Here is a 16161-nt window from a genome sequence, read left to right as displayed (position 1 = left end):
TCCATTATGCTCGGAGCCTGCAAAGCTCACATTCTCCTACCCCCCTAAAGAGCTGAACTGTTACAAAACAGGAAGAAAACGGTAAGATCCAGGGTGGCCCATGTTACTGTGGCATTATGTTATAGCAGGTCTTTTCCCCTTTGTTCCTCTACGATGTCTTAAGAACCTGGGAAGCAACACCACTCAGAGGGCTACTTTGAAGACATGGACGTGCGGGGGGCATGGTGTGGGTTGGCTGAATGCTAGTATATCATGAAGAGCTGCTGCTTTCATGTAGTTCTTGCTGTGTTTATATGTTGTAGCCCTACGGAATGAAATGACTATACATAGCGAGCTAAGATTCAGTGTTTCTCCAGCCTGCCCTCTGAATCCCTCACACACATGTCCTGTCTGGACTCGGTTCCATTCCTCCTTTCTCTTCTCCAAGTACCGCTGACCGAGTCGGCTTGCCCCCTACCTATCATGGTATGACAGCTGTGGTCAATTCATCAAAAGAAGTTTGACGGCACTGTTCCTTTTTTTCCTCGTTCGTGGGTTTCCCACAGTAGCACACCTCTGGCTGACACTGTCCAAAAGCTGCCTGAGTTCTCATTTTTGGCCAGCTTGGCTTCCAGATGCCTGGTTAAGAAATTATAAAGTATGCGTTCTTCAGTTGCCTGGATGGGGTTTATAAATGAAATGTTACGATGCCTTTTTATGTGTCATTGATGCATGCTAACAATAAAATGACACATCCATTATTGTGCTACTGGGATGTACTTCATTTTACTCCATTTTTCCCCCAAAGGATCTATGGTGTTAGGCGAGCGCAGAGCTAGCAGGAGATTTCTGTTCTGCTTGCCTTCCCCACGTCTCTCCTTCCCACCCTCTCCTGTTACTATGCTAGAGACCCGGGCTTCTGCTCTGCAGGCAACCACCACATTCCAATTACCTTAATCCATGATCTTGACAACTAGGCGATTCTCCTGTCCTCTGATTATTAGTCGTCTGCACCGTCTGATTCTCCCTCTTCCTTCCTTAGCACTGCAGCGACAACACGCATCCCTGCCAATCAGACATGAACATCGAAGGAGCCTGGAAGAGAGGCTACACGGGAAAGAACATCGTGGTGACCATCCTGGACGACGGCATCGAGAGAACCCACCCGGATCTGATGCAGAACTACGTGAGTGTGTGCTGTGCTCGCAACACCTTCCCTCCTGGGAAATAAGGGAATGCCTGTCAAGATTGCCAGAACGTGGGGACCCTGCTGAGAAGTGCAGCTAACGGATACAGTAGGCTCTGAGTATTGCTTCCATCTTATAAAAAAGATGCACCGTCTGAGTACAGGAAACATGAGATGCTGCTTTCAACTTCCAAGTGCCTTTCTTTGTTCTGATGACAATAAGCAGGTGATAAGGCAGCAGAAACCCTACTATGAGCACCATCTACTCCTGATGATGACCGCCCGGCTCTGCGGTTCATCCACATACCCACGCAACACGCTCCATTTCTTTTATGGAGAAACGCGTACTTAGAACTTTTCTCGAGTTCTTCTACTGGTCTTTTTCTCTTTTTTTACTCTCCTCTTTCAAAGGATAATGATCAGCCTCCTACTAGTCCTAGGAAGCAGTCAGTTCCCTTTCTTAAGAAGGAACTGTGATTCCAGGACTCCAAGGGTGGGATGAGCCCAAGACCACAGAGCAAGTGCTGATACTCAGTACTTTCATTGAAAATCCTGGTTACCAGTCCGGTGCCCACTGCACTTTGGGGTCAGTTTCTGCCCCTTGGGCCTCTGGGTCCCCTCTACTACTGTGGTAGCCACTGCCTAGAAATGTGTCCATGATTTCTCTGAGCTCTTCTCTCCAATCTCATTCCTTCCATTGGCTTCTCCTTTCGAAGTGTGGTTGAGAGTGCCATAATTATCTCTCCATATGCCATTCTCTGTCAGCTCCAAATTTGTGTTTCCTGACACCTTGGTTCTCTCTCTAAAATATTTCTTCTTTTATCAAGAGCCTGCAATGACCCCCTGTTATCTGCAAATGCAGTGCTGATTCCCATCGGGGCTCAGCAGAAAATTCCCTGGATCCCACTCACACCCATGTGTTCTAACCTCCCCTGGGACCTTTTTTCTGGTGACAACTGTTTCCACCCAGCAACACTGATATCACTGCATACCACTTAAACTACCATCGTTTTTACCTCCACCCCCCTCTCTTCCTTCCTGATTGCTTTCATTCCAAACTTTTGGCTGTCTTGAATGTTCCTAAATTATATTTCATGTTGGTATTGAAAAAAAAGTTGCTCTTAAAATTGGTGATTTTCTATCCACTTACAAGTTTCCCGTCCTATCCCTAAAAATGCAAGCAGCTCGAAATCACAGTGAAGTCTACTTTGCTTCCCTTTGTGGGACTCTTATTGACTCGAAAGGAGGAAAATCATGGGTTGGGGTAGGAAGCTTTGCCCTGTGTTTTTGGGAGGCGTCCCACAGAGAATCCTGAGTTCTATAAGTGGGAAGACCACATTGCTTCAGATTTTTGTCTTCTCTATTCCAGTTCATGGTTGTTAAAGGAGTGACCTCAGCAAGCCCACCCCATCACCCTGTGCCCCAAGCTGGCAGAGAACTGTGAGGCACAAAGGACTTGCCATCCTGACGTGCCTGCTGCCTCAGTGGACATAGGCCCTGGGGAATGTTGTCCTGGACTCACTCAGAAGGGACCTGACTTTTTACTTAAGGCCAGGTTTCAGAGACAGGGATATGATGCCTTCTTGAAATCTGATCTCTCTCTCTCTCTCTCTTCTCTCTCTCTTTTTTCTCTGTGTCTCTATCTCCTCTGGCATGGGAAGGCTTGGTTTCTGGGTGGTTTCTCAACACCACGGGTGTCACTGTGTGTTTGCCTCTGTGTCTCCTCTGCTCTTCCTCACCTACGGTTCTAGCGTCTCATGAAACCGTTTAGACAGAGATCACCACATTCTCTCCAATGTTCCCTTCTCATTTGCTCAGTCTCACTTATTTCATGACCCTGACTCTCAAGTTAATTCTCCTGAAGAGACTCCATTTTATCTTTGCAAATAAAATACCTCCAAGCCACTTCCTTGGCACCTCAGGAACTCCCCCAGGCTCACAGTCACCCACATTTCTGACCCACAGCAATCTTCCTGCACACGAACCCCCAGTGTCCCCTCACACTTGAATGTTTTCCTCACTGTCTTCTCATTGCCCATTTTGTTTCAAACATTCAGCCCCAGAAACTTCACAAATTAATTTTCTACAATGACATATTGAAACAATTTCTGCTAAATTAGATGATTTTTCCCCAAGGTTAAAAAGGGAGAGAGAAGTAACTGCAAATTCATTCCGTTCTCATTTGAACAAAACATTTGAGTGGCTGCTCTTCCCCTGCCTCCAAGCACACTCAGACATTCACAGCATAGAATTTGAGAGCTAAAAAAGAAATTTCCATTCAGTCTCCTCTTTGATAGGGTAGAAACTAGGGTCTGAAGGCTGCAATGAGGGAGCCCAGGTTTTATAAGGAACAGAACTGTGGGGACCTCTCTCCCAGCAGAGGAGTCTTTCCAGTCATACACAGTGTGGTGTTCCTGGGGTGTTCCTGCCTACCACCACCTAGGAACATATTTGATGAAAGGCAGACAGCTTTAACCTAATTGTGATTGCATTCTTTGCCTCTTTTATTGTCCTCCCCCCCCACCCCCTTAAAAGAGACGTGGTTCTCCAGAACCTATCTGTGTGATTAGCAGTACTGGTGCTTTGCAGTTGTCCTGACGTTGGAGCTGGTGACATGTAGAGATAAAGCACATTGGGTGGGGTCGGGGATGGGGCGTGAGGGATGGGGAAGCAGATGGCCTGGGTTCCAATCATGGTTTTAGGGGCTGGTTTATTTCATGCCTTTGACCAAGGTACTTAGCCTATGTTAGGCTTCTGTTTCCTTCCAAGTAAAACTAATCACTCATACTAGATACACACCATTCATGCTCTAGTGACCAGTATAGGGAAAGGGGAGCTGCAGGGCCACCTTAATACAGGAAGCAGGAGTTTACCTACCACCTTCATATGTCCCATGTATTTTGTTTAATTTCTCCAAACATCAGACTCTGTGTACTACGGATTATTTTCAGAAACAAGAGCCTTTGTGAGAGCTAGAAAACAAAGATTGCATTTATTTTCACTAAAACTGAAATCGGGAATTACCCTAAAGCGTCAGAAAATACAAAACATTCTAAATGAGTTCTGTCTACTGTGATATAAATTGCAGTGAGGAAGTAAGCCAGTAATTTCTTTTTGGAAATTTGGAACACCAAGAGACAGAAATGTAGAAATTTGGAAATTTTTTCACAATCACTTTTAAAAACAGATCCAGCTATGGCCTCAGAGATGCTTTTGCCTCAGTTTGAAGCCTTGACAAATACAGTAAAACTTTGTTCATTATTTTGGTTGGGACAGAGGGTCATTGGGTATCAGTAAAAAGTCTGAATTACAGACTCTTTTATAGTAGATACACCATCTGAAACCAGACAGCTATTGCCTGATATAAGTACCACCATACCTAATATGATAAATTTCTAACACTGATTTTTAATTGGCTTGTCAGTTATTTGTGAATTATCTTCAAAAAAACTCTTTGACTTACAAGGAATTTACACACTCCAGAAATGAAGTAAGGACTAGAGAGAGAATCCCTGGAAAATAAATCACTTTGCTTCTAGAGAGTCCAAGAATACTTCACCGGGAAGGTGGTCATTGAGGACCTCTTCAAAGGAATTGGGTGAGGGTTCAGTTCTAGGTATGAGGGAAAATGTGTTGGCAAGAATGGTCTGGGTTCTTGCTTGGTCTGTGGAGAGTATTTCTTCACCTTAAGGAGAAAAATACAACATTGATTATTACTGAACCAGGCATCCTGACACCACTGAACCATGAATGTATTATTTAATCTAATTACTCTCTTGCAGAAATGTGTTTAAGAATGCATGAGCCTTCAGGTTAATGGCTAATTACTAAACGCCTGTCTCCTCCTCTTGCTCTCTCCTCTGCGGCCATAGGATGCTCTAGCGAGTTGTGACGTTAATGGGAATGACCTGGACCCAATGCCTCGTTATGATGCAAGCAACGAGAACAAGTAAGGCCCAGTGAGGGTGGCTGGTGTGTGGCTGCCAAGGACTTGTGTTTTACTCTTGCTGAGGGAAGCATTTTCTTAGAACACCTTGGTAACAAAGGATCCATAAATTTGCTCCAAGATGAACAAGTATCTTTACACTGAAAGGAATAAAAAGGGTTGGTCTACATGGTAATAAAAAGCAGTGGTCTACATGGTAAGAATGGTCGCAGAGAGAACCCTGGGGAATAATGATTCAGCATTTTCATATCTTGAGGGCACAGCTGGGGGGCAATGGGAATATTGACACATTTTTGGGATGGAGGGCTAATGGGAAAGGCAAAACAAAGTGTACCCCCAAAGAGTTACTTTATTCTGTTAAATTCAACAGATTTCATTGACTCCTGTGCTTGAGGTCTGCCAGGGACTTTCTTACATGCTGCTGCTTTTTTTCTATTCTGTAATGATTGTGTTTTCTACTAATGTACATGAAATACCTGTAGGGTTCACCATGTACAGAACCCATTACCTTTCTTATCTTCACATTCAAGAGCCATAGAAACCCATTTAACCACTTTTCCACTCTAGTTAGTACAGTAGTTTTCATGAGAGTGGATGAAAATGCACACCCATTTGATACCATGGAATATCTTAACATTCTTCACAAAGGAAATGGGAATGGCTTTTTGTTTTTGTTTTTGTTTTTTTTCTGCTTAAAATGATCCAGATTCTTTAAAGGATTAGTAGATACTTCTAATATTAGTAGATACTTCTAATCTCTAGATCACATTAGCTTTTTCCCTTTTACTGCAAAGCTCTTCCAGGATAATGCTGTGATTTAAATACTATCATTTCGATTTTTACTTACATGTTTTAGTTTGGAATTTCAGAAGTAGCAAAGAGAGGTGCTTTGCCCATTTATTACGTGCTATTTTCAGCCTGTGTTTTTCTTCAGGGAAAAATTTCTTAGTATTATTTGATTAAGTCAGTAAGTTTAGATAAAGCCATCTGACCTAGATAATTGTGACTGCACATGGGTTTTTCTTCTTTTTTTTTCCCCTCCTTTCACCATCTACAAAGAAGCCTCAAAAAAGTTACTGTGGAAAGCATGCTGTTTGCTAATAATTCAGTTAATATTACAGATTGGATTCAATGGTGAAAGCATTAATATATAAATTGACTTAGATGGAATTTTTCAGAAACTTTTAAACAAAAAAAGAAAACTGGTTAGTTTCTTTCAGTCCTGGCCATTGCTGTCCAGATTATACTGTTTAAAGTTATAGTGAATTTCACACCAAGGGTTATAACGCGAAACAGTGTGAGCTCATTTATTTCACGTAATTTAAAAACTAAGCCTGAAACATTGATGAAGAATCTTGAAGCTTCAATATCAAAAAGTCACCACCAGTAAATGTCAACATATAGTTGACACATAGTCCATTCTGCTCTAATGTGACAACCACCTTCCTGAAAACACTTGCGCTCTGCAAAATCTCAAGCCGCCAAGTAATAAAACAATGAGATTTGAGATCAGCACTCAAAAGCTTCGTCGCAAAATAGTAGGGACCTATTCAAAAACAATGGCTCAGTTCTGTCCATGTGAAGTGGTGATGAAATGTGTACAATTACAATAAATGCACCACTTTATCTTGAAAAACACCTAAGTTTGCTTGTGGAAGTGTGTGCACATTACATCGGCTCCTGCTCACAGGCCTGCCACTCTGTGTGCGAGAGAAAAAGGGGGGAAATAAAATATAAAGATGAAAATTTAGGAAAGGAACAAAGACTAGGGAGGAAAATGAATCCGTTGAGAGGAGAGGGAAAAAATGAAAGTGGAGGACAGTCTGTGCCGCCCCCACAAGCCCCAGAATGGCCTAAAGAAGCGTGGCAACTGAACAGTGACTGAAGTGGAAGGTGAGGCAGTCGAAATCAGAGAGTAGCAAGAGCAGGTGTGCACAGGTATGGCTAGGAGTGGACTGTGGTGCTCCCCAGGTATGCAACTGTGTGCATGTTGTATATTCCCGTGGAGCAGGGTGCGTTTTCTACACTCAGAGTTTCTAGGACAAAATTGTGCATCACACATGTAAATTCCACATCGTGCTTACCTTGTTTTTTAACACATCAATGGTGTCAGAAGAAATTTGTGTTTTCGAGGTGAGCGTATAGGAGATGCTATGTGTACGACGTTATATCCATCGGTTTGATGTATTCCATCAACATTTGTAGAAAGCAAAGAGGATCAGGAGAGCTGTAGGAAAGACCAGATCATGTTAACACCCAAAGTATTTTTTGTACAGGATGTCAAGGGACAAGAGAGGCTACAGGTGGAAACCAGAAACGTATTGTACCCTGTAGGCAGTACAGTCTGAATTTACATGTGAGTTTTTACATCGAGACTCTCGGGGGGCGATGGTGACTGTTTCCCAGGCCTGTCTGATGTGTGACTACCATCACTAAGCACAGAGGCTGCGGTTAACATAGACAGTATTGGCTTTGATGGCTTCTTACAGGCTGCCTTTTAAAAACCATGTCCTTTGCAAGGATTCCTTTCAAACGTGGCTCTCCCCAAGACCTATCTCAAGAAGTATCGCCATGGGCCTGCTCATGCTGGCATGTTCTAGTATGTCCTGTTTGAACCCATTCTAAGTACTGACCACAGTTCATTGAGTGCAGTGTGGGTTTGGTTATTGGAGCATGCACAGGCATTGTTCGAGATTTGTGCTTGTGTTTGTAGTCTTGACTGTGAAATATGGTGTTTCCAGAGGTACAACACCAGCATTCCCTACTTCTGCTTTATGGCATCAGATGTCCCTTTACCCCCTCTCAGGAGCGCTCCCTGATTTTTTACTTGCCAAACACAGGCATTTGAGGTTAAGATATCCTCTTTGCTCATTAGACCATAATTATAGATGTGATTGATGGATCTGTCTTTAAGCTAGATAATTCTGTTTGAATGGAAATGACTTGGCATCAGGAAATTAGCAGTGAGTTTGTAGTTCAGAAGAGTTGACAGCTTTCATTCTCCTTAATTAACTTTATCATCTTTGGGTCTGAGTACTCTGAGCTTTAGTCCTTTTGTTTTGTTTTAATCTCTAAAATTATAATAATAATACTTCTAAAGGTTACCAGTAAAATGCCTAAAACCCCAAACATACAACTGAGTCTCTATTAGGTGCTGGATAATCATAATTATAGCTGTTGTTGTAATTATGTGTTCTGTTCCTCTAGCTGGTTCCTGATAAATAATTAATAATCATAATCATCTCAAAATATATGTGCATATGAACATTTCAAATTGAATGTACGAACGACTTGGAGGTCTTTATTTCTAAGATGAGAGGTTTCGGTAGGTTTTTTGCTGCTTTAGGTGGTGAAAGCTGAGACTCATTCAGTCTACAGAAAATCTGCTTTTCTTCAGTTCCTTTTACCTACCTCCTTCACCGGAATATGAGTCTTTGAATTTGATGTAAGATAGTGAAGAGGAGGCATTTCTAATTATTGTCAGAATGGAGCCGTTCTGACAGAGGCTATGCAAATACTTCCTCTTTGTGTGATCTGACCAGTAGGCTTCAAGAGTATATCTGGAATTATGTCATGCTTAGCTACATCTGTTCATTCATTCCACAGGACCCTACTTTGTGAATGGCTCTGTGCTAAATGCTTGGGGGATACAAGGATGAAATAATTCAGGCTGAGAATTAATGGATTTAATTGGTAGATGACTTAAGAAGCTTTAATGCCTGATGGATTTTAGTACTACGAGAGAAATCACCCTTAAAACTCCACGCCAATCATCTCTTCTAGGCTGACATGATTATGTTTCTAGTACTAAATCTTTAGGGTGATGGAAGTCACCTCGAAAGTACAGAAGTTATAAAAATTCCTTTTTTTTTTTGTCACTTTTTCACATCTCCCGTAACAGGGGCTAAAGAAATAGCCTTAGTAGAGGAGACCATAAAAGCTGTCCTTCCATTCAGCTTTGCCTCCATTCATAGTAGTTTGTGGAATAAAGGTGACTGCATTGTTCTAGGCTTAAAATAGAAAATGCCTCCCTACATATGAAAGAGTCTCCTGGCATTTCTCACCACTACTCCTATTTCTGAAAAAATGAATTATTGATATCTGAGTTAAAACTTCCCTTCCTCAGGTTGCTTCTGGTTAAATGTTCCCTCCATTTAAAAGTCACAGCAACATAGTTAGTAGAGGTGAGAGTATACATTATATCTTGGATGGGGGATCTGTGGGTCCAGAATCTGATTCCTTTTCCAAATGAACCAATCCATAGGTTAAAGACTCCTTTTTCAAAAGGAATTAATTTTGTCAGTTTTCTTTCTTATCTCTATTTTTTTGAAAGATTTGATGGAAGCCCCCTTTTTTTTTTTTTTTTTTTTTTCCTGGTTCTTTAGTCTCCTTGCACATGTCACTTTTGGTTTTAAGAATGTCGCCATGTTGTAGAAACCAAAGTCCCTACGGCCTTCTCTTTCTCATTCCTGCAGACGAGGACTGTTTTCAGGAGATAGTGTTCAAAAGCAAAGCCAATGAGTATAACCAGTGTTTTCTCACTTACAGAAAATACTGTAACTCAATTCTAAAGAAAAAAAAAAGAAAACATACCTTTAGGTCTATAATGTTATCTTTAGATCTATAATCGGTAAAAGCCTTATTATATTTATTTAAATTTTTAAATTCAGGTATAATTAACATACAGTGTTATATTTGTTTCAGGTGTATGCTATAACGATTCAACAATTCTATACATTTCTTAGTGGTCACCAATAGAAGTGTTCTCTTAATTCCCTTTATCTATTTCACCCATCCTTCCACTCACCTTCCCTTTGGCAACCACTGGTTCTCTATATTTAAGAGTCTGTTTTTTTTGTTTTTTTTTTTGTCTCCTTTTTTCTTTGTTCTTTTGTTTCTTAAATTCCACATGAGTGAAATCATATGTATTTTTCTTCCTCTGATTTACTTCACTTAGCATAAGATCCTCGAGGTCCATCTAAGTTTTTGCAAATAGTAAGATTCCATTCCTTTTTATGGCTGAATTATCTTCCTGTGTGTGTGTGTGTGTGTGTGTGTGTGTGTATCGTGTCTTCTTCATCCATCTGTCAGTGGATACTTGAGCTGCTTCCACATCTTTTGTAAATAACTCTTCGATAAATACAGAGGTACACCTATCTTTTCAAATTTGTTTTCATTTTCTTTGGGTAAATACCCAGTAGTGTGATTATTGGATTACATGATAATCCAATAATAATTACATTACTATTTTTAATTTTTTGAGAAACCTCCATAATAGACTCTATGGTGGTTGCACCAGTTTGCATTCCCACTATTAGTGCACAAGGATTCCTGTTTCTCCACATCCTTGTCAACACTTGTTATTTCTTGTCTTTTTGATATTGCCATCCTGACAGGTATAAAGTGGTCTTTCATTGTAGCTTTAATTTGTATTTTCCCAATGATTTGTGATGGTGAGCATCTTTTCTTTTCTTTTTTTTCTTTTTTTTTTGGTGAGCATCTTTTCATGTGTCTTTTGGACATATGTATTTCTTTTCAAAGCAATCTACAGATTTAATGCAATCCCTATCAAAATACCAAATTTATTTTCATAGAACTAAAACAATCCTAAAATTTGGGGTGAACTACCAAAAAAACCCCACCAAAAAACAAAAAACAAGGGAGGGAGGGAGGGAGGGAAAGAAGAAAAAGAAAGAAAGGAAAGAAAGAAAGCCTCACATAGCCAAAGCAGTCTTGGAAAAGAAGAAAGCTGGAAGTATCACAATCCCAGATTTCAAGATACTCTACAAAGCCGTAGTAATCAAAACAGCATGTTATTGGCACAAAAATAGATACATAGGTCAGTGAAAGAGAATAGAGAGCCCAGAAATAAACCCTTGCTTTTATGATCCATTAGCCTATGACAGAGACAAGAATATACAGTGGGAAAAAGAGAGTCTCTTCAACAAATGGTGTTGGGAAAACTGGACAGCTACATGCAAAAGAATGAAACTGGACCACTTTCTTACACCATACAGAAAAATAAACTCAAAGTGGACCCACATGTAAGTCGTGAAGCCAAAAAATTCCTAGACAAAAACATAGACAGTAATTTCTTTGATATCAGCCATAGTGACATTTTTCCAGGTAGGTGTCCTACGGCAGGGGAAACAAAAGCAAAATTTAACTACTGGGTCTATCTCCAAATCAAAAGTTTTTGCACAGCAAAGGAAACTATCAGCAAAACAAAAAGGCAGTCTATTTAATGGAAGAAGATATTTGCAGGTGATATATCTAATAAAGGGTAAATATCCAAAGAATATAAACAATGGATATACAGCTCTACACCAAAAAATAAATAAATAAAACAAACAAATAAAAACAACTAATGAAGTTTTAAAAAAAGGCAGAGGACCTGAATAAATATCTTTCCATGGAAGCCTTATTTCTTTTTTTTAATAATAAATTTGTTTTTTATTGGTGTTCAATTTGCCAGCATACAGAACAACACCCAGTGCTTGTCCCATCAAGTGCCCCCCTCAGTGCCCGTCACCCATTCACCCCCACCCCCCGCCATCCTCCCCTTCCACCACCCCTGGTTTGTTTCCCAGAGTTAGGAGTCTTCATGTTCTGTCTCCCTTTCTGTTATTTCCTACCCATTTCTTCTCCCTTCCCTTCTATTCCCTTTCACTATTATTTATATTCCCCAAATGAATGAGACCATATAATGTTTGTCCTTCTCCGATTGACTTATATCACTCAGCATAATACCCTCCAGTACCCAGGATGTAGCCAAGGGAGTTCAGATAAAATTATCTTATAGCTAAACAGGTCAGCAAAACATCTACCAAAGAAAAGCAGAGCCAAGAATCAGTGACTGATATATTTTTCCAAATATCTCCAACATTTTTCCTTCAGTCTTTTTGCAAAATAACACTAGGATATACTACCCAGTACTTACTCAATCAGTGGTTATCAAATGAATTTCTGTGACATTAACTACAATTGTACATGCTTAATGTACAGGCTTAATGCATCTGGAACAAATAGTTGTGAAAGATATCTGACACTTTTCACATTTAGGCATACATCCTATGTCAGGGAAAAAACATACAACAAATATTTTAGAAAACCTGTTTCTTTCCTGTGGGGTCATGATGCAATACATTGAGATAAGTAACATTTTTGACCATCTTCTAGATTCTGGAAAGTGGCCCAGGTCTGGGGCCTCACACAAAGCTGGGATACAGCAGGAAAATGCCTCTCTCTCTGCCCAGAAGCCAATGTGTGGGAAGGCCAATGGTAGGCTCAAGCAGGAGACCACTGGGATACCAAAGAGTAAAGAAGGAGTATTTATTCTCTGCCCCCTCCTTACTGGACCACTGGGGAGTAGCTGTGTACCTGAAGATCCTACTTCCTGTCAGATGCCCTAAGGCTGACCTCCTCCTGAGGGCTATCCTTTGTGGGCATCAGTAAACCACTTTTCCCCCAAGGTTCCTTAGATCTAGGGATTTTCCAGTGTTTGTGATTTAGAACACCATGCTATTCCCTATTGGTTTCCCCAAATCCTGCCCCCATATTTATTTAAGTCTCTTGAATAAATTCTTCTCATGTTACCCAGTATAAAAAAGTCCAGTGTTTCTGTTCCACCCTGAGTGACACAGAGTGTGTTCGTTTTTAGCCTGGTATCTTTGGTAGACTAAAAGAAAACATGTTTAGACATTTCCAAGAAAGAAAATAACTAGATTCATAGGAGTTGTGTAAATGGCTGTTTATTTTTGAATGGGGACCAGTAAATACAAAAAATAGTTATCTAATCTAGAATTCCTTTATACCGGTCACTTGGAGTGGAAGTATTAGTTTCTATAAAACAATGCACTAATCATTCTAGAGATTAGAATCATGATAATGCAGTCTTCAGACCCCTTCTTCTTTGTTGATTTTGGTGTGTTCTCTTCCAGGATTTGGGGATATGGTCTCTTATGGCTCTCAGTAACAGTTTCAGTAAAGGGTCTGATTGATGCTATAGGTTAAAATGAGGTCTGGGTATAATTTATGCAAACCCAGTGCACTATTGACATGAATAATTGATTGTTGCTTCAATTTAAATTTCTTACTTAAAAAAACAAACTCACAAATTCCTGAGGCCTCTAAAGCAGATGAAAATTGCAGTAAGGGAAAGAGAAGTATCCTTTTTAAATAATGGATTAAGTACTTGAGCAGGGTTTCCAGACAGGTATATTTATTTTTCTTTCTATTTTTCTATTTTCCTCTTTTCCTCTAACCTCCACCTTGGATCTATTTTCTCTTGTTTCTTTATACTCTGAAATACATAAAATTTGGAGCATGAAGATCTTGGAGAAGTCAGTGTGAGCAGTGCATTACATGTATTATTACAGAGCTGTAGAGAAGGCATCCAAGGACATTCAAGTGTGTTCAGCCAACAGACACTCATGTTAGATGCTGAAAAAGAAGGAAAACTCAGGAGAAAAGAGAACTAGGTTTTGTTTATCTCACTCCCTGTACAGATACTAGAAGAATAGGCTGAAAATATAATCAATCTGCAAACTGGCTAATTGTTCATTTTAATATTAACAAGCTAATATTTAAATATTGGTTGTCTTAATGCTCAGATCAAATGCCTTCTAAGTTAAGAGACTAAAGTTAGAATTTCTGTTTTTTACTAGCTGAACAGGATGTCATATATTTATGTTTTAGCAATTCAGTCAATTACAGTAGAAGCCTGTTCCAGTGGACTTAAGTATATGTGTTTATTATCAATGGTAGGTGTGCATTTCGATTACAATCCTCAGTAAAAGATGGAAGGGCAGAAAATAGGTCTTTTAGGTCAGAATATATTTGATTAATTCTCATAAAATAGGTCACCAAAGAAGGGAAGGTGAAACAGTGGGGAAAAAAATAAAGTTCTGCTTTTGGGTGCGATCTGTGTACCAGTCCCAGCCTTGTTCCTGGTATTTGTGGCCTTCAACAAGCATGCTTATCAGAGCTTCCCTTGTCGTGTCAGTATCTCAATGTCCCTGGCTGGCTTAACCAAAGAATCTGGAAGTCTGTGGGGTTGCTGCTTGACTAGATTTGAATGTAGGGTAAGCAACTGTTAATAAAATTAGTACATCTGGTTGCTTTCTCATTACTGCTCACAGCAACCCACATCCAGAGCGAAAGACTGGATAAAAGGTGGAGTAAAATGCCTAATGTCACCGAGTGACAGTCAGAATTTGAGCTCATTTATTCCTGCAGCATCTATTTACCTGCATAGCTAAATTAATCTGTGGTCAAGTAGATGAGAAATTAATTCCTTTCCTGTGTTGAGCGCATGCTTCAGTAACTTTACTACCTTGGGAAAACTGTAATCACCTGAGTGCTGCACTGCTGTGTTTGGTAAATACTCAGTAGCTTGGCCATACCGAGTGCAGGCACTCAGAGCCCTGTTTCTACAGAGAGGGGATTGGGCCACAAAGGTTGCCAATACCTTGTGTGCTTGTGACTTTGAACAAGTAGCAGAGATCATTTATTACAGAAAGTGATTATATAGTTCTCTGACTTCACAATGGTATTCTGTGGAGATAAATGAAAGCCACCCAAATAAATCTGGAGGCTATTTATTCAGAGCTTGCTATAGCTAGGGACTCAGCCACCAGCACTTGAAGAGACCCAAGGGCAGACACAGGACTGGAAAAGCTTTATCATTAAAAAGAAGGGAGAGGAAGGAAGGAGAAAGGAAGAAATTTTGAAAAGGAAGGCTTCAGGCATGTTCTGATCAGTGGTTGGCATGGGGAAGACACAGCTAGGGTCTCTGTTCTCAAATGAATCTAGTGTAAATTAATAGCTTTATAAGAAAATTGAATGAAGACCAGATGGTTATAATGTAAATAAATGTTTTGAGAAACTATGTTAAATTGTCAAAGGTATGGATGTTATTAGTAAGGTGGTAATAATTAAGAAATAAGGTAAAGTTTAGTCTAATTCTCAAGAGGTGGGAGTTAATTTTCACATTGCTCTATATGGAGATACGGACTCTTTGAGGTTGGAATCTTATAACTCAGACCTTTTCCTGATGTCTTTGTATTTAAATGACAACCCCAGAGGGTTCTCTGCAAGATTGGGCTCTGCAAGATTCTCAGTGGGAGGGAAAGAATGAGCCCAAGGACTTGAGAAGCTTCTCCTACCTTAAGAAGGGTGTGGGGTCTTGAGGAAGGAGGTGTCCTACTTTGGGGAATTGTGGTGAATTATTTTGCACCTAATATAGCTTGAAGAAATTGAGAAGAACAGTTGACTACTGGAGATTTTCCAGCAAATTCCCCTGAATCCCTACTTTCTCTGCAGCGTGTTCTCATCACAAGCTGCCATCTCATGAATTTTAAAAAAGACTGACCTTTGTTAGGAGAGTTTACCTCTTCCTATTTTTAGATATCCCCACGCCATCTGCATATAATTTACATATGCTAGTAAATGCATTTGAATTTGCATGCATTGCAGATAGAATACCTTGTGGTGACACCCTGGGCTGAGATTAGCTGACTGCTAAAGATTTTGTCTGACCTTTTTGCTCTTGGTTGGTTTTCCTCCTTCTGAGGTTCATCCTCACAGGGTCATACCCCCTTCCACCTCCATCCCAATTACCAAATATTGACTCATCCCCTGCCCCCCGACCCCCACAGCACTACTTGTATCAGATTGTTATGGATCGCTTTCTTTTTTCACCATCCTGATACCTTGGTCTTCCGCTGGGTACCAGGATGATGTCACCATGCAGAGGAGGCTCACATCTGCTTCCAGCAATGGGCCCAGTCTGGGTGCCAGTTTACACAGTTTGTACTAGGTGATCTGACTAGAATTTAAATTGTTCAGCAGTCTTAACTGCAACCCTTTTTGTTAATTTTATGGAACATCAAACTCTTTTGTGTAATATATTTATTTTTCTTCCTAACAGAACCAGAAGTTCCTTTAATGCTTTTCAAAATGGCAAATATATGTGACAAAACACTGGATTATTTTTTTCTATTTCTTGCCCATCCCTCTCATGCCATCTGAGAAGGAGCTGGGGTTTGAA

The 16161-nt window shown here is 40.2% G+C and overlaps 1 protein-coding gene across 4 annotated transcripts in view; it reads left to right on the top strand.

The window, feature by feature from the left end:
* Positions 1–16161, top strand: part of PCSK5 (proprotein convertase subtilisin/kexin type 5) — a 458158-nt gene that overhangs the window by 123073 nt on the left and 318924 nt on the right. For all 4 annotated transcript variants that reach the window (XM_077906524.1, XM_077906513.1, XM_077906535.1 and 1 more), the window contains exons 4-5: positions 1022–1165; positions 5038–5114. In XM_077906524.1, the coding sequence (XP_077762650.1) occupies positions 1022–1165; positions 5038–5114 (221 nt within the window). The remainder of the gene's footprint in view (positions 1–1021; positions 1166–5037; positions 5115–16161) is intronic.

The sequence above is a fragment of the Canis aureus genome, chromosome 1, assembly GCF_053574225.1.
Source record: "Canis aureus isolate CA01 chromosome 1, VMU_Caureus_v.1.0, whole genome shotgun sequence".
NCBI classification, from domain to species: domain Eukaryota; kingdom Metazoa; phylum Chordata; class Mammalia; order Carnivora; family Canidae; genus Canis; species Canis aureus.
The sequence above is the reverse complement of the archived record's forward strand: the minus strand, read 5'-3'. Positions and strand labels throughout refer to the sequence as shown.